General features: G+C 54.7%; 3 protein-coding genes across 5 annotated transcripts in view; 2 read left to right on the forward strand and 1 right to left on the reverse strand.

Moving 5' to 3' along the window:
- Window positions 1–10,698, reverse strand: part of MLF2 (myeloid leukemia factor 2) — a 19,479-nt gene extending 8,781 nt beyond the window's left edge. Inside the window, exon 1 of the mRNA XM_032159448.2 lies at window positions 10,680–10,698. The gene's annotated coding sequence lies outside the window, so the exon portion shown is untranslated. The remainder of the gene's footprint in view (window positions 1–10,679) is intronic.
- Window positions 9,635–14,503, forward strand: PTMS (parathymosin). 2 transcript variants are annotated; one of them, XM_032159450.2, is made up of 5 exons: window positions 9,683–10,289; window positions 13,156–13,227; window positions 13,474–13,552; window positions 13,708–13,769; window positions 13,943–14,503. In XM_032159450.2, the coding sequence occupies exons 1-5, from the start codon at window positions 10,245–10,247 to the stop codon at window positions 13,991–13,993; spliced, it is 309 nt and encodes a 102-aa protein (XP_032015341.1). In that variant the 5' UTR covers window positions 9,683–10,244; the 3' UTR covers window positions 13,994–14,503. The 2 variants fall into 2 exon arrangements, with proteins under 2 accessions (XP_032015342.1, XP_032015341.1); XM_032159451.2 differs by lacking the exon at window positions 13,943–14,503 and having other exon boundaries at window positions 9,635–10,289; window positions 13,397–13,552; window positions 13,708–13,749.
- A 78-nt stretch (window positions 14,504–14,581) lies between these two features.
- Window positions 14,582–21,986, forward strand: LAG3 (lymphocyte activating 3). 2 transcript variants are annotated; one of them, XM_032159445.2, is made up of 8 exons: window positions 14,582–16,439; window positions 16,724–16,871; window positions 17,230–17,534; window positions 18,128–18,397; window positions 18,805–19,080; window positions 20,792–21,034; window positions 21,319–21,449; window positions 21,775–21,986. In XM_032159445.2, exons 1-8 carry the CDS (start codon window positions 16,382–16,384, stop codon window positions 21,919–21,921), a joined length of 1,578 nt encoding a protein of 525 aa, XP_032015336.1. In that variant the 5' UTR covers window positions 14,582–16,381; the 3' UTR covers window positions 21,922–21,986. The 2 variants fall into 2 exon arrangements, with proteins under 2 accessions (XP_032015336.1, XP_032015337.1); XM_032159446.2 differs by lacking the exon at window positions 21,319–21,449 and having other exon boundaries at window positions 21,775–21,980.
- The last annotated feature ends 842 nt before the right edge of the window (window positions 21,987–22,828 follow it).

Here is a 22,828-nt window from a genome sequence, read left to right on the forward strand (position 1 = left end):
TTTTTTTTTTTTTTTTTCAGAGTTTTGCTCTTGTTGCCCAGGCTGCAGTGTAATGGCATGATCTCGGTGCACTGCAACCTCCGCCTCCCAGGTTGGGTTCAAGTGATTCTCCTGCCTCAGCCTCCCGAGTAGCTGGAATTACAGGCATGCGCCTCCACACCCGGCTAATTTTGTATTTTTAGTAGAGACAGGGTTTCTCCATGTTGGTCAGGCTGGTCTAGAACTCCCGACTTCAGGTGATCTGCCCGCCTTGGCCTCCCAAAGTGTTGGGATTACAGGCATGAGCCACTGCATCTGGCCCGCCCGCCGTCCCTCCCTTCCTTTCTCTTTCTTTTCCTTCCTTCCTTCCTTCCTTCCTTCCTTCCTTCCTTCCTTCCTTCCTTCCTTCCTTCCTTCCTTCTTTCCTTTCCTCTTTCTTTTCTCTTTTCTTTTCTTTTTTCTTTCCTTTCTGTCCAGTGAACTGTGGTGAACAGTGTCCCATAGGTAAGATGTAGAAGGGAGAGCAGGCCCTGCCAGGGGCGAGGCTCAATCATAAAGCAGATAAGGATTGTTGGCAAGGAAGAGAAACAAAGTTCCTGCGTTCACTGTTCTATCTGATGGAGCCAAAGTCATGAAGTCCTTGAGAGGGTACAGCTGGGCCAGAAAAGGGGTCCTCTCTTCAGATGTGAGGTCATGCCTCTGGAGCAATCCCAGGGCTGTTAGAGATTAGAGTGGAGGGAGGGTGGAGGAGTGATGAAGGAATGAGGGGAGACTGAGTTTTTTGCCTGAGTGGCATGAGCGGGTGGGGCTGAGTGTGTGTGGATGTGATGTGCATTTGTGTGGGGGGAGGGAGATAATCTATAAAAAGGAGCGCGAAGGTGCCCCAGGTAGGGGGGCGGGGGGATGCCAACTCAGTGAGAGAGAAAAGTGACTTGAGAGCATTTTTTAGAAGTCGGCTTTCCAGCTTAAAAAAAAAAAAAAAATATATATATATATATGGCCAAATATGTACTGAATGCCTACTCTGTGTCAAGTACTGTTCATGGTTCTGGAGATACAGTAATGATAGAAAAATAAAGCAAGGTAGAATGGGGGTGGGGGACAGGCAGGCAAGCTGAGAGGCAGGCAGTGGTTGCTTTTGATGTAGGTGACTGGGGAAGACCTCACTGATGAAGTGACATTTAAGCAGAGACACAAGGTGAGAGAAATAGCTGGGATGAGAGCATTCTGGGCAGAAGTAGCAAGAGCAGGCCAGGTGCAGTGGCTCACGCCTGTAATCCCAGCACTTTGGGAGGCTGAGGTGGGTGGATCACTTGAGTCCAGGAGTTGGAGACCAGCCTGGCCAACATGGTGAAACCTTGTCTCTGCTAAAAAAATACAAAAATTAGGCCGGGCATGGTGGCTCACACCTGTAATCCTAGCACTTTGGGAGGCCGAGGCAGGCGGATCATGAGGTCAGGAGATCAAGACCATCCTGGCGAACACAGTGAAACCCTGTCTCTACTAAAAAGTACAAAAAAAAAATTAAAAAAATAAAAAATTAGCTGGGTGTGGTGGCATGCACCTGTAATCTCAGCTACTCAGGAGGCTGAGGCAGGCAAATCGCTTGAACCTGGGAGGCGGAGCTTGCAGTGAGCTGAGATCATGCCACTGCACTCTAGCCGGGGTGACAGAGCGAGACTCTCTCAAAAAATAAACAAAAAAGGGTAGCAAGCGCAGAGGCCCCGAAGCATGCAGGAAGGCAGAAGCATGCTTAGTGTGGTCAAGGAACAGCAAGAAGCCATGTGCCTAGACACGTGTGAAAGAAGGAAGAGCAGTGGTGAGAGACGAGGTCACAGAGGAAGAAGGAAGCCAGTTCACGTGGGACTTTCTAAGCCTTTGTAAAACCTACGAAAGGATCACTCTGGCTGTTGTATGGAGGACAGACTGTTGGGGGAGGGGCAACAACAGAAACAGAAAGCCCTATTAGCGTGCTGTAGCCGTAATCCAGATGAGACCTGATGGTGGCTTAGAGCAGGTTAGAAGCAGTAGAGGCAATGAGAAGGGGTTGGTCGTATTCTGGATGTATTTTGAAGATAGAGCTAGCAGAATTTGCTGACGGATGGATGCAGTGTGAGAGAGAGGAGTCAAGAATGTTTCCAGGATTTCTGGCCTGGGCATTGCTTACACTGCCAAGTACTGTACTGAAAATGTACACATAGTGGTTTGAGAATATGTTAAAGCGGTGACTGGTTGGAAACTCCTGAATGTGTGGCTATCCAGGATAACTGACCTGGACACTCATCTCTTGAAGCTAGCCTAAGGTAGGAGGAGATGTGGACAACAGGAATGAGGGACTTCCATACCTAGTTTGAATATAAGATATTGGATATTAGACCGTCTTGGGTAGATATGCTAATGGTACTTGTTGGCATTAGCACTGGAGTTTCAAATTATTCTTTAATTATTGCAAGAAAACATCCTGGCTGGGCACGGTGGCTCACGCCTGTAATCCCAGCACTTTGGGAGGCCGAGGCAAGTGGATCACCTGAGGTCAGGAGTTCAAGACCAGCCTGGCCAACATGGAGAAACCCCATCTCTACTAAAAATACAAAATTAGCCGGTCATAGTGGCGCACGCCTGTAATCTCAGCACTTTGGGAGGCCGAGACAGGTGGATCACGATGTCAGGAGTTCGAGACCCGCCTGGCTAACATGGTGAAACCCTGTCTCTACTAAAGGCGGAGGTTGCAGTGAGCCGAGATGGCGCCATTGCACTCCAGCCTGGGCGACACGGCGAGACTCCGTCTCAAAAAAAAAAAAAAAAAAAAAAAAAAAAAAAATTGCTGAAGCAAAACTTTGAGGGAGTAGTGGTGTGAAGTAAGGCTACAGAGGTTAAAAGGAACCAGACCTTGAAGGGCCGTATTTGCTTCTAGAATTTGTCCTGTAGGGAAAATTACAGTAGTCTGTTTATATTTTAGGTAGAAAGGCAGTTTATGCATTTCGGGAAACATTTTTGAGCTTCTACAATATTTCAGGTATGGAAATAGGTGCTGAAGATGTAAAAAAAAAAAATTCTTAAATCATGATTGAAAACCCTAAGGAGCTTAAGCTTAAAGTCAGTGAGTGAGCCTTTGAGCAGAGGCAGGGCGGGGATTAGACAGCAGAGGAGGCACTCAAGGAATGAGAGATCTTGGGAGGGAAAGAAAAGGTGGCGTCTAGGATGACCCCTGGGCGCGAATGTATGGGTGGAGGACAGTCCCATCAACTGAGAGAGGAAACCCAAGGGAATTTCAGTGGGAACAAGTTAGGTTTGAGGAGCTGTGTTGCATCCGGGGAGAACTGAACAGAACAGAACTGGAATCATGACTCTGGAACTCTGGAGAGAAGCTAGTGCCAGAGAGTTGAAAGCGTGTTTGAGGTGTGTGTTGGCAGTGGGACTTAAACGCATTGCAGTACAACATGGAATAGTTTAGGGAGTCTGTGAAGAGAGAACAGGACCTCTGAGATTGAAGTCACCTGGGAGGGTTCAGTGGACACTGTCATCGTCTCCTCCTGGTCATGAAATCCTCCCTTCCTCAGTCTTCTGGGCAAAACAAGTCTTTAGCTGTTACTCCTGGTCCTATTTTCCCTTGCCTTTTTTTTTTTCATTTTTACTGGTCCCCTGGATCAGCCACACAGTCTGTTTAATCTATGAAAATGTGAACACTCTGAACAAACACACACCTATGGTAACGTATATGCCAACAGTGGCCCTGATGACCTGAAACACAGCAGCCAGAGTTGCTCCCTGACTTTCTACTTAAGGATTACTGGTGATGGAGGTTGAAAAGGTGGAAAAAGAGGCAGTTTAGGGCCAAGGTCTAAAGTGGTGCTGTCCCATATGGGAAAATAGCCACTAGCCACATGTGGCTATTTAAATTTAATTAATGGCCGGTAGCGGTGGCTCACGCCTGTAATCCCAGCACTTTGGGAGGCTGAGGTGGGCGGATCACGAGGTCAAGAGATCGAGACCATTCCTGGCCAATATGGTGAAACCCCATCTCTACTAAAAATACAAAAATTAGCCAGGCATGGTGGCACGCACCTGTAGTCCCAGCTACTCGGAAGGTTGAGGCAGGAGAATTGCTTGAATCCGGGAGGTGGAGGTTGCAATGAGCCGAGATCGCACCACTGCACTCCAGCCTGCCAATAGAGCGAGACTCCGTCTCAATAAATAAATAAATAAATTTAATTAAAAGGCCGGGCGCGGTGGCTCATGCCTGTAATCCTAGCACTTTGGGAGGCCGAGGTGGGCTGATTGCCTGAGCTCAGGAGTTCGAGACCAGCCTGGGCAACATGGTGAAACCCCGTCTCTACTAAAATACAAAAGAAATTAGCAAGGTGTGGTGGCGTGTGGCTCTAGTCCCAGCTACCTGGGAGGCTGAGGCAGGACAATTGCTTGAACTTGGGAGGCAGAGGTTGCAGTGAGCTGAGATCATGCCACTGCACTCCAGCACTCCAGCCTGGGTGACAGAGTGAGACTCTGTCTCTACAAAAAAAAAAAAAAAAATTAATTAAAATTTTAAAAAGTCAGTTCCTCAGTTGCACTAGCCACACTTTCAAGTGTTCAGTAACCACACATGACTAGTGGATACTATATTGGAAAGTGCAGATAAAGAACATTTCTATCATCACAGAAAGTTTTGTTGGACAGAGCTGGAAAGCACCCATAAATGTTGCCTTCCTTCTGGACTTTGTTGAAGGCCCATGAAGACATGTTGAAGAGTGAATGTGGGGGAGAAATTGAAGGCAGGACAGAGAGAGTCAGGCAATAGCAAACTATTCTAGGTGTAAAAGCAAAGGCGGGGCCGGGTGCGGTGGCTCACACCTGTAATCCCAGCACTTTGGGAGGCCGAGCTGGGCAGATCACAAGGTCAGGAGATCAAGACCATCCTGGCTAACATGGTGAAACCCCGTCTCTACTAAAAATACAGAAAATTAGCCGGGCGTAGTGGCGGGCGCCTGTAGTCCCAGCTACTCGGGAGGCTGAGGCAGGAGAATGGCGTGAACCCGGGAGGCGGAGCTTGCAGTGAGCCAAGGTTGCGCCACTGCACTCCAGCCTGGGCGACAGAGCGAGACTCTGTCTCAAAAAAAAAAAAAAAAAAAAAAACGGCAAAGGCAGTCCCGAAGGAAGGCAGGGGGAATAAAAAAAGCCAATCAAGATTCTGAAGAAGGGCCCATGTGGTGGTTCACGCCTATAATGGAGGCTGAGGCGGGTGGATCGCTTGAGCCCAGGGGTTCGAGACCAGTCTGAGCAACATGGTGAAACCCCATCTCTACGAAAAATAAAAAAAATTAACCAGGTGTGGTGGGGTGCCTCTAGTCCTAGCTACTGAGGCTGAGGTGGGAGGATCACTTGAGCCCCTGGAGGCAGAGGTTGCAGTGAGCTGAGATCATGCCACTGTGCTCCAGCCTGGGTGACAGAGTGAGACCCTGTCCCCCCCCCCCCAAAAAAAAAAACCAGAATCTGAAGGAGAGGTACAAAGGTGAAACCCATTCTTTTTTTACTGGGGAGAAATTTCATGGAGAAAAGTAGGAAAGCCACAGAAACTTTGGTTGTGATGTTCAAAACATAAAAGAGACTTCCAACCAGGACATCAGTAGTTACTGGGAAGATCTCAAGTCAGACAGAGGGAAGCCAGTGTCCTGGCAGCATGTTGTGTTTTCCCAGCCTCCTTGAAGAAGGTTGAGAGAGCTGTGAGATTGAGTCCAAAATGGTGCCTCTGGGCTAGGAAATAGATGGTTTATTGAGCTTTCTTGTTTGCCCCTGGTGTGGTGCTAGATACTATGCCACGGGAGAGATTAGTATGGGTGGAAGACCAAGGAAGGCAATTTGGTGTTGAGAACAACATATGGGAAAAATGGATACGGGTCTGCAAAGTCAGGAGGAATCAGGGAGGCACTGCAGAAAAGGAGTACCCACGGAGATGGGACGCGTGATGGATGTGCCTTAGTGTTGCTTGGAAGATTATCCCTCCTTATTTTTAACACTCGTGGAGGTAACACACTCAATCATGATCCGGCCGGGTGCGATGACTCATGCCCATACTCCCAGCACTTTGGGAGGCCGAGGTGGGCAGATCACCTGAGGTCAGGAGTTCAACACCACCTTGGCCAACATAGTGAAACCCCATCTCTACTAAAAATACAAAATTATCCAGGTGTGGTGGCACATGCCTGTAATCCCAGCTTCTTGGGAGGCTGAGGCATGAGAATTGCTTGAACCCAGGAGGCAGAGGTTGTAGTGAGTGGAGATTGTGCCACTGCACTCCAGCCTGGGTGACAGAGCAAGACTCTGTCTCAAAACAACAATAATACAAAAACATGATCAGCCGGGTGTGGTGGCTCACGCCTGTAATCCCAGCACTTTGGGAGGCTGAGGTGGGCAGATCACAAGGTCAGGAGTTCGAGGCCAGCCTGGCCAACATGGTGAAACCCCGTCTCTACCAAAAATACAAAAATTAGCCAGGCGTGGTGGGAGGCACCTGCAATCCCAGCTAGTCGGGAGGCTGAGGCAGGAGAATCGCTTGAACCTTGGAGGCGGAGGTTGCAGTGAGCTGAGATCGCGCCATTGCACTCCAGCCTGGGGGACAAGAGCGAGACTTCGTCTCAAAAAAATAAAATTAAACAAACAAACAAACAACAAAAAAAACATGATCGAAGTCAGGCTAATCTAGGTCTTCCTCTAGGACTCTATCTCCTCTCAACTCTCCACTAACTTTCGTTTTGAAAAGTTTTAGATTGAAAAAAAAAAAAGCAAAGGAAAATGGGGTAAATGGGGGATAGAAAATGAGGTCACTGGGAATGGAATGGGGATAAAGTAAAACGAGGAGTGGAGATAGCCCCCCGCAACTTTCAGGTCTCTGTCTTCCAAGGCCTTGAATGATAACTAAGCCTTCCTTACCCCTTAACCAATAGGAGAAATAGGCACACTGAAAAAATTCTAGGAAGCTGGAGAGGGGGAAGAATTCACCAAGAATGAGATGGAAATAACTAGAATTGAACACTTCCCACACATGGTATCAAGGTAAATTTCTAGGATGTCAGGCCAGAAGTCATAGTTTCCAGGGAGCTCAGACCTTCCTTGTTCTCACCGGTCACCTTTTTCCCGCTTTCAGAAAATGTGTAAGAAGCACATGTTTCCCCCATTCAACTAGTGGGAGAAATTCTCAATTGGACTGTAGAGTAAGGTAATTCCAGGAATAGGCAAGCCTCCACAAAGCCTCAGAAATAGTTCCATAGAGAAAAGCAAACACAGGCCATTTAACACCGTTGGCCCCAGAGGTTCTGAGGCTAACCCCTAGGACTGTCGGGTGGCTTTCAGATCCCACTCACTCCACATTCATCCCAAGTCTCACTTCCAGCTTCTTTCTCATGAAGCCAAGACTTCAGAAGACTGGTTTGTTGTCCAACCAGAGAGAGAAGGCTAAAGGATGCTTCATCCACGCAGGAAAGGAATTCGATCCAGGCCTCCAGCTTTCTAGATCTTTTCCCTGGGGTCCCTCGGACCCTAGTGTCCAAGCTCTTAGATTCTCAAGGCACTCCCTTGGGCTTTGGGGCAAGATTCCCATTCTCTGCCTCTCCATCTCTCTGGAATTTTCCACTGCAGCTGCCTCTGCTCCCAGACACCCCTCCCTGGGCAAAATTCCCGGCTCCCTCCGCCTCCCCTTCCCTAATCACACCTCATTCCCACCCCCAGCCCTGAGGCCCAGCCCACAGTCCGGCCCACAGCCCACGCTAACCCTGGTGGTCCCAGTTAGAGAAGTGGGAGGCCAGGTCCCTTATGGAAGGGTGAGAGGGAGTGTCCCAGCCTCTCTTTAGGGCGGGGAGAAGGGACACTGGAGGGGCTGGTCCCCTGTGGGGCTGAAATTGGGGGAGTGGCCCTCCTCACATCCCCATATAAGGCAGGGCAAGCAGTTAGGCTTCTGGATTGGCTGATTCAAATGAGCATTCCACCTGGCAACAGGGTTTCTATTGGCTATCAGGAAAAATAGGAGGAAGGTGGATGGAGGTTGTTGGTGGCGGTGATTGGAGGGGGGAGGGGAGTGGAGGTGACCGGAGTGGGGGGCGGTTACCAGGGCAACAGGGTAAGAGCCCAGCAGGGTGTCCGAGACAGCAGGCGGGGCTGGGAGGTGGAGTGGAGGGAAGAGGAAAGGAAAAAGGAAGGCGGGAGGGAGAGGAAAGAGCCTGATGGGGAGGGAGCGAGACTGGGAGACTGGGTTGGTGGCGGGGGGGGGGGAGTAGCAAAGGATCGGGGAGAGGGAGATAAATGAAGCAAGAGGAGTACAGAGATGGAGACGGTGAGAGACGGCTGAAGACACCAGCCAGTGAGTCAGAGAAACAGATTGAGAGAGGGACATGGAAATATCTCAGAAAAGATGGACAGAGTCCGGCAAGGAAAAATCCTGGGTGGGGCCCCAAGATTTTTGAGGAGACTGAGACTGAAATATTGATAGAAAAGTCAGAAAGAGAAACTGGGAGGCGTGTACATCAAGGGACCAAAAGATGGTGTATTTAAGCACTCAAACACAAAATAATGATAATGATCATCAACGTGGTTTTTATTAATAAAATGAAAATAATAAGATGAAGAATAATGATAATGACAGACAAATATGAGAGTGCACGCACACCAAAGGTCTTTTTCCAAACCCCAGCCTTCCACCCCGTCCACCTTCCTGACCTTTAATACACAACCCAGCCCCTGTTCCCTTCTGAAATCCCAAGCTTTTCAAAATGACTCAAAGATACCGAGATTGAGGGCGAGGAGCTGAGGATGTCTGGAATAGGGTGGGGCTGGAACCCCAGACCTGGACCTGTATTATATTTGCAAAGGAGGCAAATATAACCCAGAAAGGCTAGGGAAGATGGCAGCAGAGGAATGAGAAAAGCTAAAGGATGGAAAATGTAAAAAATGAGGACAGAAAGAGGAGTTGAGGAAAGCCAGCCAAGAATAGAGGGCCAGGTGCCTGACTCAGATAAGACAAGAGCAGGTTGTCTGGGAAAGATAGGGAGAGACCAGAGGTGGAAGGGCAGAAGAGGGTCAGTGAGGAGTGGAGAAGAGGTGAGAGAAGAATGGGAGCGATTCGAGTTATAATTGGTTGTGAGGGAGGGGTCTGGGTACAGATGACTGAGGACAGATGAAGAGAAATAGAAGGACCAGGCGAATAAAAGTGAGGTGAGACGGGCGAATAAGAGAGGTAGAAGATGGAGAAGAGCTGGAAGAGAGCAAAGGAGACCAGGGGGCCTGACTCCCCCCGGCTCACAGCACGGGGCCAGGAAGGGAGGCACCCGGCAAGGGTCACAAGTGTCAATCTGGCGGGAGAGAAGGCTGGGCCGCCCTGTCTGCCCTCCCATCCCTCCTCAAGGCCATCCAGAGAATGTGGATGGAGGATGAGAGGGGGAAATCCGGCGTGGTGTGGAAGGAGCGCCCGAACCCTCTTCCTCTTCTTTAAGCTTTTGGTTTCTCAAATACCTGCCCTATCTTCCCATCTGCTCCCCTCACCCCACCCCTTGGCAAAATCCCAGAGCTTTTTTTGGGGTCAGTAGGATTCTGGCCACCTCTCCAGTCCGCCCCCAAAAGCCAGACTCCACATTCGCAGGCAGTAGGTTGGGATTTGGAAAGGTGCCTCCCCGCAGGAACCCCACCCCTTCCCACCTCCTCGCCCCACTCTTTCTCCGCGGCCGTCAGTCTCTCCATTTCCCCCTCCTGGTCTCGTCCTCCCTCCCGACTCTCTAGCTCTCCCTCCCCTCGCTTTCATCCTCCTATCCCCACCTCTCCAACCTCCTCTTTCATCCTCCTCCCCTCTCCTCTCCTCCCCGCTCCCGCCTGCCCCACCCCTGGGAAGCCCCTCCCGTCGGGCAGCGCCGCCTTATAAGCGGGTTCCCTTCCCGGGGGCGGCAGCGGCTGGTCGGCGGCAGCTCTGCTGGTGCGGGGGCGGCGAGCCCGGGACTGAGCTACCGCGGCCGAGCGCGCCGGCCACCGCCTGCACCGCCCTTCCGCCCGCCCTCCGGACGGCCGCAGCCCTGCGGGTCTCCGCTCCAGACCCACCCCCGCCCCACCCCGCGCGCCTCTGCCGCCTCTTCCAGAGACCCAGCTTGCCGAGCGGCCGCCGCTGCCGCTGTCGCCGCCGCCGCCGCCACCGCGCCAGGTTCCGGCCGCGGCCACCCTCCGCCGTCCAGGGCCCCTCCGTCTCGGCCCCGGGACCCCGGCTCCCCGCCAGCCCCGGCCCCGGCCCCGGCACCATGTCGGAGAAAAGCGTGGAGGCAGCGGCCGAGTTGAGCGCCAAGGTACGGGCGGGGGCGGCGGCGGCCCGGACCTCGCGCAGCCCTGGGGCCCGGCGCGGTCCTCCGCCCCAGGCCGCCCCCGACGGCCCCGCGCGGCCCTCGCGCCCGGGTCCTGGCGGACCCCACTGCGCCCTCCCACCGCTCCCCGGCCCGGAGCTCCTTTCCCGGCTCCGCGCGGCTAGCGCCAGCGCCCTCTAGCTGCCCTGCGCAAACCACGGCGCCCGGCCTCGCCGCTCCGGTCGCGCCGGCCCCCGCAGCCGTCCCCACCCCTCTTCGGCCCCACCTCGCTGACCGGATCCCGTACGGCTTCCCGTCCGAACGCCCCGAGTCTCACTTTGCCGCGCCCCCTCCCTGCGCCCCGCTGCCCCGTCTTTCCTTACAACCTGACCTCACCTTTCTTCGCTAAGCGGTTTGAGATCCTCAAGTGTAAACAGGACTCTCCCTGGAGGCTGCTTCTCCCGGCCCCTCCCCGCGGCCCGACCGTCGCTCGCTTCTTTCCCCGGACGGCGGCCGCCTCTGTTTTCTCGTTCCCTCCCCTCAGCTGGCTTTCAGCTTTCTTTTCTCTTCATCGTCCCCTTCCCACGTACACGCTGAAAGAATCTCGAATTCCTAAAAATTAGAAGCGGGGCAGGACTAGCCTTCCAAAAAGCCGAGGCTGGGCATTGCATGGCATTGCGTCGAGCTGTCCTCGCCCTCATCAGCTCCCTTCCCCGGCCCCATCCGTTCGCCCTTGCCTCTCTTCCAGCCTTCCTCTAATTTCCCCAGGGAACCTGCGGAGTGTCGCTCTGGGAAATTAACGCGGCCGGGGTTTGGGGGCTGGGAGCCCTATCTTGTGTGTGTATGTGTATGGCGGGGGGGGGGGGGGGCGCGGTGGTTGCTGAGGGGCCGTCACACAGGTCTCCCGGAGGCCCGCGAAGTGAAACGGGGGGAGCCAATGGGATTAACGGCGGTGGGAGAGGGGCTGTGTGCGATCTGCCAAGGTGCGCCCATGTGGCCTTCTGGCGGGCTGTGCGGTGGCATGTGACTTCACTGAGTAGGTGTCTTTGTATGTCTGAAATCCAGCGAGTGTGTGGGACTGCCCGTGTCAGTTACATGTGTGCATGTGGAGACGTAGATGTTCTGGAGCCATGTTGTCGCTTTGTGAGTGCTGAGTGGTTCCGCTGTGCTCCCGTGCTGTCTCAAGAGTGTGTACCAGAATGGCCCAACGCTGGGCCATGTGTCTCCCATCGCGTGGGTTCTCCTCTCTAACTGTGTCTGTGCATCGCTGTCGGCCGGTGTCGGTGTGTGTGCCTGTGTTGAGTAAATGAGGCCAGAGGGCCGCTTAGCAGAAGACCTAGGGCCCAGGTCACATATTCTCCTGGAAAAGGGATCATGGAAGGACAGTGACCCGAAGGACAGAACAGGGGAGGAGAGGGCCCGGCCCCTTGAACTTTGGTCTCTGGTATTCTCACTCCCTCCCTCCATCAGCCCAGATGGGAAAGTCAGGCCAGGGCCATACAGACTTTTGGTGCTGGGGCCCCCAGAGAGAAGCTGACCAGCTCCTTGCTCTCCTGGCCCAGGACTTAGGGACGAGCCCACTAGCTAGTGGAAATGCCATACTGACCTTGTGGCACAGAAATGAAGACCGCACGGTGGGGTGGAAGGGCACCCTCTCTGGAGTGAGAGTGAAGAGTTCTGAGCTACCCTTAAAGGGAGAAGGGAATTGAGTGCCCCCTAGGGCAGCCGTTCTGCACCAGGCTCCTCTCCTATCCCCTGTCCTGTTCCAGAAAGGACCCCCCTCCCAGGGTGATCTCACACAGGAGACTTCCATTCACATGGAATCAGATACACAGCGTGGCACACCAACACCAGATCAGATCACACAAGGACACCTACCGTGTTACACTGTGTCTGCCGAGGAGTGGGTGGGGAGAGCACTGGAATCTGAATTGGGAGGCTAGTGTAGTGTCCAGAAGGGACTCACGTGTGCCATCTCGGCACAGGACGTCAACCTGTGCCTGCTAGGATCTTGGGGTGAAGGAGAGGGGCTGGCTGGTGGGAGGGTCTGCTAGACAGGTCCCTCCCTCTTCAACATTCCTATCCCACCCCAGTCACATACCTTGTTTGTTGCTCTCTCCTTGTCTCCCACGCCTGCTACTCTTCCCCTCCTTGTTTTCTCTTCTACTTCACCTACATTTCCACTGGAAATGGCTACTTCCACTCTTCCACTACACCCATGCATACACCATGGGAGACAGGGATAGACAAAACTACTTGAACTGTTTTGGGGTGGGGAGGGCAGAAAGTGGGAGGGGTGCTGGGAATGTGCTAAGGTGTAGTGTTTGGCCAAGTAGGGGCCTGAGGATTAGGGAGACACAGACGGAGAGAAACAAAGACCTTAGAAGCTGAAGGGGAAGCTGGGAGGGATGCCCAGGAGAGAGAGTCCTCAGGAAAAGGCCCCAGAGGTAGACAAAAGGCAGAGCTGGGCGGGCAGTGGGGGGGCAGGCAAGGGAGGCGGAGGGACACAGGAGGGGGTGGGGCACTGAGGCTGCAAGCAGATGGAGAGGATTTGCTTTGCTGAGCTGAACTCTTCAGCCAGTGAGGTTTGGGAGGACTTGATGGGGGTGGGGATCATTACCCTGGTTGCCCGCTCCTGCTGCTTCATCCCTTTCCCACCCCACCTTGGGTCTTGGGGAAGGAGGTGTTTGGTTTCAACCCCTTCATGGCCCTAATGTAAGGACCCTGGGGCCCCTATTCTGTCTCTAAGCTGTGGCCACCTTCTTCAGTTCACACTCCTCTAAGCTCACTACAGAGGGAGAACTGGGGCTGCAGGGACTTAGGGGCTGCAAGCCATTTGTGGTGAGAAAGGTGACCTCTTTCTCCCTTGCAGGACCTGAAGGAGAAGAAGGAGAAGGTGGAGGAGAAGGCAAGCCGGAAAGAGCGAAAGAAAGAAGTGGTGGAGGTGTGGAGGGGTTGGGGAGAGGACCACATCTGCCCTACCATCTTCTCTCCCAATCATCTCATCCCTCCTCCGCTTTCCTTCTGAGGGTGCTGGGTCCTGCGGTTCCCCTGAGCCCTCTCATCCTTGCTGCCCCACCCTGAGGCCCCTCCCAAGTGCTTTTATCACCCAGTCTCCAGTCCCATTGGTGGTGATGGTGGGCAAGGCATGCAGCCAGCCTGAAGCTACTCCCTCTCCTGGTCCCCACAGGAGGAGGAGAACGGGGCTGAGGAAGAAGAAGAAGAAACTGCCGAGGATGGAGAGGAGGAAGATGAAGGGGAAGAAGAAGGTGGGGAGGGGCAGGGGAGGCTGGGCTGGCAAAGTCCGGGCTCAAAGGAGCAGAGTCAGGGTGGGTTTGAAGACCTGAAGCAGGGCTGAGGGCGACCACAGGGGCTCTGCCGGAGCTTCCTGCCCTTCCCCAATGACCCATTTCTGGCTCCTCAGATGAGGAAGAAGAAGAAGAGGATGACGAAGGGCCCGCGCTGAAGAGAGCTGCCGAAGAGGAGGTTTGGGCTGGGTTGCTGGGCCTGAGGGGCTGTCAGGGATGCAGCCAGGCTGGGCGCCCTTTGGATTTGGACCCAGATCCCTGTGCGGCAGGGGCGGGGGCTGGAACAGGACCGGGACAGGGGGAGGTCTCCCCTCCCATTTTACAGCTCCCCCTTTTTCTCCCTCTCCACAGGATGAAGCGGATCCCAAACGGCAGAAGACAGAAAATGGGGCATCGGCGTGAGCCCCTGCCAACAGGCTGGGGTTGGGAGGCCTCTCTGGGCCTGGAGGTGGGGGTGGGGGCAGACAAGTCCAGCCACTCTTCACCTGGCTCCCTGCTCTGGGTCCTGCACCAGAGCTGCCACCCTCTTCTTTCTCCCCAGCCTTCTCATTTCCGCCTCTCCAGACACTGCGCCCTCCACCCTCACTCTGCCATTGTTCCACCTCCTGACCTGCTCCATCTGAGCTCTCCAGCTGGCCCCCAATTGCTCCTCTCTCTCATTGCTCTCTTTCTCCCTCCCGTACCAGCCCCATCCTTCCTCTGGTAGCCTCTCCCACCTAACCTCTGCATCCCCCAGCCTCATGTCCTGCCCCATCCCTATCCTGCCTGACCCCTGGATCTCCCTCAGATCCCCTCTTCTCAGACAGCGCCAGGCCAGGGTGGGGCCGGGGTTGGGGCCGAGCCCCACAGCTGCCCCCCTCCCCTCCCTTTTTGTATAATTTAATAAAGAAATGGTCGCGCTTCTGTTTTTAACCTGTCTCCTGCTTTCCCAGGGGGTCCAGTCAGTGCGACAAAAGAGTAGAGAGGGAGGAGGGTGGCTGACCTCACATTCTGCCAGGACCCTTCCCTTTGATACAAAAGCAGCAGCACACTCCTACCACCCACGACTCAAGAAGACAAGATCAGCCCTCCAGGGGTGGCCCGGAGCCCAGCTCTTCTGAGAGCTGACTTATGTCCTGTTTTGGATTCTCAGGGATGCTCCTCCCCAGCAATACACACTTCCCTGCTAACCCACACAAGACCTAGACACTGCTGAGCCCAGTGGAAAGCTACCAGCTCTATTGTGCTGAACCAGGCACAGAGAAACAGCCCAGAAACAGGAAGTCCTGCCCCTGAGCTGGGAGAGGGCTGGTAGTCCTGGGTCTCAGCCTGCTAGGATTTGGAGTGAGCTGCCTGGCATCAGAGATGCCCTCTGCCTGGCATGGAATCGAGCTCCTTCCAGTCAAGCAGGGAAATCCTGGGTCTTGTGTCATTCTCAGGTCGGCTGTATGTTTTGTCACCTGCCCTCCAGCTCTCCCTGGGCTGGGCTGGGGAACGGGAGTTGTATGACTCTTGTCAGTCTTGGGCCTTCCCTAGTCTCACTGCCTCTGTTTCCCCTGAGTTTGATCTCTGTTAGGAGATTCTAAGATTTCTGCATTTCTCCATCTCCGCATGACGCTTGCCTTCTCCTCTTAGTTTGGAACCTGTGGATTGGAGGATGCTTCTGAGTGTATGTATGGGGGCCTGAGTTGGAGTGGGGAGGGGTGTTGACTCATCAATAGCATCATTTCTCCCAGGAGACACCCGTAACTCATCCAAGGTCAGGACTACACACTCTCAGGCACACAGGTACACTCACAGCTTTTATCTTCACACTCCCTAACCTTCGCAAACTGTACAATTTCTTTGAAGCTCAGTTTCCTCATCTGTACAATGGGGAAAAGTATTAGATTTCATGAATTACTACAAGTAAAGTGTCCAATATAGTGCTTAGCACATAATGAAGCCTCAATACAATGTAGTTATTCTCCATGCCCCGCAAAGCTGGCATGCCTAGCCTCAGACCTACCATTTTTGGGGTGCAGTAAAGCTTCCTGTCCACCATGTTCCCAGGGACATTGTACTGATGGGTGGAAAGGCAGGTCTAAAGGGGTCACGAAGTTCTGGGAGGTTAAGGGAACAAGGGAGGAGATTAAGCAACAAGGAAAGAGCTTGCCAAGAAGGAAGTGTGAATATTGGGACTGAGGAGGCAGCTTAGAGATGGGCAAGGGGGGCACTTCCAGGCAGAAATGGTTCGTGGAGGCAGAAGGTCCCTGGGAGAGGGAGCAGTCTGGAGGGTGGGGCAGGGGCGAGGAGGGGGAGGTGGGGAGACCCAGGACTGAGGAAGTAAACAAGGGGAGCGCCACCACAGAGGTGGAGGGTGCTGCTGCTGGGAATCAACCCCCTCAGACTTTCCACTGCGAAGCGAAACTGTAAGCCCTGGGGTGCGGGGGGCGGGCCGGGAGGAGGGGAAGTGGGGAAGGTGGAGGGAAGGCCAGGCACAGGGGTGTAGGCCCAGAGACCAGCAGAACGGCATCCCAGCCACGACAGCCACTTTGCTCTATCTGCTCTCCACCACGGCGCTGCTCTGTTCTCTGGGACACCCCCGTCCCCACTTCCTCAGGCTGCCCAGCTTTCCTCTGGATTCCGGCCTCTAGTCACCCCTCCCCACCCTCTCTCCAAGGCCCTCTCCTGGTCTCCCTTCTTCTAGATCCGCTTCCTCCACCTCCCTCTCTGCAGACCTTCTCCTTTGCCCCCCATCCCCCGCCACTGCCCCCTTTCCTTTTCTGACCTTCTTTTGGAGGGCTCAGCGCTGCCCAGACCATAGGAGAGATGTGGGAGGCTCAGCTCCTGGGCTTGCTGTTTCTGCAGCCGCTTTGGGTGGCTCCAGGTAAAATGGGGATGGCGGGAGGGTTGACCTCCAGCCCCACAGGAGGGGACCAGCAGGGATCTCTGTGGCCACAAAGGTCCTGAGGGCCTTAGCTCTGTGGTGGATTCTTCTAATCCCTCTCTTGGGCAGTCCTTCCACCCCCAAAGCCTCTCTGGGCAGAGAAGAAACAGAAATCCAAGTTCTTCCTGCACCCTGTTTCTCCCTCGGGAAACACCCAGGCTCCTTCTCTACCCCTGCCTCTCGGCTCATGCCCCCTCCCCTTGGCCTCTCTTTTGCTCACCTAGTGAAGCCTCTCCAGCCAGGGGCTGAGGTCCCGGTGGTGTGGGCCCAGGAGGGGGCTCCTGCCCAGCTCCCCTGCAGCCCCACAATCCCCCTCCAGGATCTCAGCCTTCTGCGAAGAGCAGGGGTCACTTGGCAGCATCAGCCAGACAGGTATGCACCCCAAACTTGGGCAACAGGACCTCCGAATCCAGCACTCAACCCAACACCCATGCCGGTCCTCTGTCCCCTGCCCTGAGGTGTCACTCCCTCTGAAGCCAGTGACCCAGTCTCCCTGCCCTCGCTCTCACCGTTCCTGCCCTTGATCTGCAATCAGCGACCCTCACGCCTGCATCCCTTCTCTCCAGAAGGGGATGCAGCCAGTCCAACAGAGGGGTCGGGGGGTGAGGGGACGGTTGGTGGTCCAGAGAACTCTTGGGGCGGGCTTTCTCATCCTCAACGGGTGGCTGCCTGCATCCTCCCGGGCTTCCTACCCCTAGAGCTTCTCAATTCCATTCTCTTTCCCGCTCAGTGGCCCGCCCGCTCCCGCCCCCGGCCATCCCCTGACCCCCGGCCCACGCCCGGCGGCGCCCTCCTCCTGGGGGCCCAGGCCCCGCCGCTACACGGTGTTGAGCGTGGGTCCCGGAGGCCTGCGCAGCGGGAGGCTGCCCCTGCAGCCCCGCGTCCAGCTGGATGAGCGCGGCCGGCAGCGCGGGGACTTCTCGCTATGGCTGCGCCCAGCCCGGCGCGCGGACGCCGGCGAGTACCGCGCCGCGGTGCACCTCAGGGACCGCGCCCTCTCCTGCCGCCTCCGTCTGCGCCTGGGCCAGGCCTCGAGTATGTGGGGCGGGACGACGGGAGAGGGGCTGGGAGGTGGGTCCCCATTCCCTCCCTCCCGGGACGCAGGAAGGGCTGGAGCAGAGGCTGCGCCCTAGGCCCTGTGGGAGAGCTCCCAGCAGAGTAGAGGAAGGGGGTGGGCGGCCGGCTGGAGTGGAAGGTGCCCCCGAAGCACGTGTATGGGGGGCCCTGTGGAGAGATTGTGTCACCCCCGAGCTCCCCTTCTCCCACCCACGCGGGAGTGCCCAGAGGGAGGGGGAGGGGGGAGAGCATGGGGCTAAAGTGATTCATTTCAGATATCTGTAGCTCAGGGGGTGGGCTTCGCGGGGTTCCAGGCCAGGAAAACGGCAAGGGTGGCTGGTGCCAAGTAAACTCCAGGCAAGGGACAGGGGAAAGTAGTCCCGGGGAGTCTTGGGGATCCACTTTATGCACCTCCAGGTGCTAGAAGCTGAGATGGGGAGAGGGTGATGTGGGAGAGGAGAAGACAAGTCTAAAGCCAGGTCCCTGTTTCCAGGAGCTTCCAGCTTGGCAGTCCTGCTGTGCTGGGAGATTGTTTCCAGTGGGCTGATCAAGTCTTCTTTATCCTTGCACAGTGACTGCCAGCCCCCTAGGGTCTCTCAGAACCTCCGACTGGGTCATTTTGAACTGCTCCTTCAGCCGCCCTGACCGCCCAGCCTCTGTGCATTGGTTCCGGAACCGGGGCCAGCGCCGAGTCCCTGTCCTGGAGTCCCCCCATCACCACTTAGCGGAAAGCTTCCTCTTCCTGCCCCAAGTCAGCCCCATGGACTCTGGGCCCTGGGGCTGCATCCTCACCTACAGAGATGGCTTCAATGTCTCCATCATGTATAACCTCACTGTTCTGGGTAACTCCCCCACTCTGCTTCACACTTGACCACAACCCCTTCCTGCCCCCCTTGTCACCTCCCCTAACTATGGGTCCCCAAACCAGGTTCTCGGCACGAGTGGTCTACGTCATTGCTGTGTGTCTCACTGTTCGACCCCTTTATATTGCTGGCAGCCTCGCAGCTGCCATCACCCCTTCTTGCTTCTCCTGTGGCCTTCCAGCGTCATTGCCAGCCTTCGCTCTCCTTCTGGCTAAGCCCACTTGCTGGGTTTCTGAGCATCCTCAGCTCATCATCTTATTCTGCTCCTTAGCACTCTTAGGAGCCAGACCATCTCCTGCATTCTTCTGCCTCCCTTCCTTGCAGCCCCAGCACTCCCTCCCCACTGCAGCACCCAGCTTTAACTTTGGGTTTTCTTTTCTCTTCAGGTCTGGAGCCCCCAACTCCCTTGACAGTGTACGCTGGAGCAGGTTCCAGGGTGGAGCTGCCCTGCCACCTGCCTCCTGGTGTGGGGACCCGGTCTTTCCTCACTGCCAAGTGGACTCCTCCTGGGGGAGGCCCTGACCTCCTGGTCACTGGAGACAATGGCGACTTTACCCTTCGACTAGAGGGTGTGAGTCAGGCCCAGGCTGGGACCTACACCTGCCATATCCGTCTGCAGGGACAGCAGCTCAATGCCACTGTCACATTGGCAATCATCACAGGTCAGCCTCAGGTGGGAAAGGAGTAGCTCCCTTCCCAGGGGAGAAAGGACAGGGAGGGAGGAAGGGCTGGCGGGGCAAAGACTAGGCAAACTCACCCTGTGATGCTAGGCCACTGGGCACAAGTTCCAGAGCCTGCCCATCTCGGCCCCCACTTTTCTCACCCCCATAATAAAGAAACGAAACTGAAAATCTCCTCTTGAGTCACAAGATAAAAGTTCCACCGTTCTCTATGGGACTCCCCTGCTCTCAGTTGGCGGGAGGGTCTGGGAAGTTAGAAGGAAAGGTGACAAAAATTCTGAATGGTTCAAAAGAGGTAGAATATATTTCTAGAATCCTTGTCTACTTTGCAGCCAGGGCTTGGGTTAAAGTTGCAGGAAGTGGCCTGGATTTGGGAGGCGTGAATAAATCCGTCCCTTGGTCAGCAAATATTTACTGAGCAAGGGTTTTCCAAGACAGTATAAAACAAACACAGAAAAAAGAATACTCAGAGAGTATGTGTTGACTGGTTGATAACTATCAGCCATGGCAGATTAGCCATGTCTGCAGCACTCACCTGCGGCCACTAAGTAGTAGCACCCCACGGCAGGTACTTAACAATATATAGAGGTTGAATGAATATGTGAGCATGCTAATGGATAATACATCTCCTGAAGGCCAATCCTGAGTTTGCGTTCTGGATACCTCTAACTAGATATTATACCACCTCTCAGCCACCTCACCCTGAACCCCATCTTTTTCTCCCACCAATCCCCTTGCTGACTCAGCCTGTCAGTAATCCACTGGTATCCACCCACCTCGAAACCCGGCCTCCTCCTCTCTACATCCCATCAGTCATCAAAGCCCACCAGTTCTTTCTGTCCAATGCCTTCTTGAAGGTCAACTGTTTTATGTAGAAGCTCAATGAGAGAGATACTGTTACCCTCGAAGACTTTCTCAAAACAGCTGGGAAGTGCCAGACTCTGGGTCTAAACTCAGGTGTCTGCATCACCAAATCACTCTCCAGGACACTACTCAGATGCCCTTCACCCTTTGTCTCCTCCCACCCACCCATCTCTCACTTTACAGCTTGGAGAATGCTCTGTCTCTAGATTAATGGGTCAGTTCTCTGTTCTCTATACATTCAGAAAGGGGGATGACGTTCATTCAGGGGGCACCACAAGGCAGGAGACACTGATGTGAGCCATGTCATGGAAGTTCCAAAATTATGAAGTAGATGGGGGGTCAGCTCATCTGACCGATTTTGAGGGTTCTGAGCATTTGAATAGAAAGTAATGTAAAAGAATCTGTAATAGTATTTATTGTGTGGTCTGCCAGGGCCAGTTTGAGTGTGAAGGCAGTAGGGAGCCTGGAAATGTTTTGAGCAGGGGAGGGAGCTGACTAGAGCGTTGTCTGAATAAGATAAATGTGGCTGGCAGGGCATGATGGCTCACACCTGTAATCCCAGCACTTTGAGAGGCTGAGGCAAGAGGAGCACTTGAGTCCAGGAATTCCAGACTAGCCTGGGCAACATGGTGAAAACGCATCTGTATAAAATTTAATAAAAAATTAAATAGAAAGAAAAAGATGAACGTGGCCATGACCCCTGATGTCCTTCCCTAACCTCACCTGGCCAGAACCCAAGTGAGTGCAGGGTGATTGAGACTTGGGGTTCAACCTGTGGTATCACGTGGGGGCAGAACCCCAAAAGATCTCTTCCTTCTACTCTTTTCAGTGACTCCCAAATCCTTTGGGTCACCTGGCTCCCTGGGGAAGCTGCTTTGTGAGGTGACTCCAGCATCTGGACAAGAACGCTTTGTGTGGAGCCCTCTGGACACCCCATCCCAGAGGAGTTTCTCAGGACGGTGGCTGGAGGCACAGGAGGCCCAGCTCGTTTCCCAGCCTTGGCAATGCCAGCTGTACCAGGGGGAGAGGCTTCTTGGAGCAGCAGTATACTTCACAGAGCTGTCTAGCCCAGGTCCGAGGCCCCATAATGTCAGGACCCAAACGCCACAGCAATAATCTTTATCCCCCTTCCAGAACAGCCCCTGCCACCGCCATCCCAGCACTTTTCTTTCCAGTCAGGGACCTGATCTCTGGCTTTTGCCTAGCGTTGACCCGTTTCCACCACTAATCAGCTGAATGACCCTGGGACAAGTCCCTTAAACTCTCTGGATCTCATTGCATCTGTAAAGTCTGAGAGAGTGACAAAGTGTCCTTTCTAGCCCTGACCCTATGCCTCATCCTGTACTTTCTCCATAGGTGCCCAGCGCTCTGGGAGAGCCCCAGGTGCCCTCCAAGCAGGCCACCTCCTGCTGTTTCTCATCCTTGGTATCCTTTCTCTGCTCCTTTTGGTGACTGGAGCCTTTGGCTTTCACCTTTGGAGAAGACAGGTGAGCCAGGGACATGCCAACCCCGCCCCCCCAGCAGCTGCCGCTCTTCCATCCTCAGAGTGCTGATGGCACCCCTTCCTCAGGAAGGTGACCAAATGGGACCCTGAACTTGCCCTCAGAGCCCCCCCTTCTTCATAAGCCTCTCACTCAGGGGACGGCTTGTGCCTGGGTAGGCTGGAAGGGGGGTTGAGAGAAAGCCAGGACCAGATGTGGAGGGCAGGGGGGGCTGAGAAAAAATAGATGGACTCAGTGTCCCTCCTCATCCGTTTCCCTTCATCCTTCTCCTCCTTCCACCCTCCATCTCTCTCTCCATCTCTTCTCACAGTGGCGACCAAGAAGATTTTCTGCCTTAGAGCAAGGGATTCACCCTCCGCAGGCTCAGAGCAAGATAGAGGAGCTGGAGCAAGAACCGGAGCCGGAGCCGGAACCGGAGCCCGAGCTGGGGCCTGAGCCCGAGCCGGAGCAGCTCTGACCTGGAGCTGAGGCAGCCAGCAGATCTCAGCAGCCCAGTCCAAATAAACTCCCTGTCAGCAGCAAGCCTGAGTCTGGCTCTTTCTTGTCCAAGTGAAGGTTCCCGTCTCTCCCCAGCCTCTGGGGGCTCCCTTCTCCCACCCTAGCCTCCTAACCTACTTTCCCCAGCCAGCCTCCCTCACCTTCCCCTTTTCTGTTTCTGGCTGCTTCGTGTTTCTTTCTTGGTCTCTCTCTCTCTCTTGCGCTCACTGTCTCTTTCTGTCTCCTGGGTAATCATTCCTCTGAAGCTCCCCGCAAAAAGCCCTTGCCCCTTGCCTCCGCAGCTCTCTCCTCCGTCCTTCCACCCACCTTCCACCCACAGTGCGCTGGCTGCCCTGGTTTCCTTGATATTTTTGTCCTTTGGGTCCACCCCACCCCACACTCAGCTGCACTTCAGCACTTGTCCTTGGCCCTCCGGCTGCAGCAGATGCGCACATATGCTCGCGCGCACGTGCGCACACACACACACACACACACACACACACACACACACAGACACACACGTGCGCGCGCGCGCAGAGGACTGCCTTGTCAAGTGTTCCAGGAGATCCGGTCTGGAAACCTCTCTGGGCAGCCGGCTGGGGCTCCTACCTCTGCCCCACCCCCCACGTTCCTCAGCCCTTGGTGGCTTTTCTGGTCCCAGGCATGAGAACACACTGCCACCCAGTGGTCACTGCTTGTCACACCCCAACGGAGGTCACTGGGCCGGCTGCGGCAGGCCTGAGGAGTTGAACAGTGCAGTGGACAAGGAGGGCACAGATTGCTGTGAATGCAGGCACTGCCTTTGTATTATGCACGCTCTCTGTGCAGCATATGAGTGTGTGCCCAGTGACTGTCACATGTCCTATGCACCCTTCAGGAGAGGGACT

Source organism: Hylobates moloch, unplaced genomic scaffold (genome assembly GCF_009828535.3).
Source record: "Hylobates moloch isolate HMO894 unplaced genomic scaffold, HMol_V3 SCAFFOLD_8, whole genome shotgun sequence".
NCBI lineage: Eukaryota > Metazoa > Chordata > Mammalia > Primates > Hylobatidae > Hylobates > Hylobates moloch.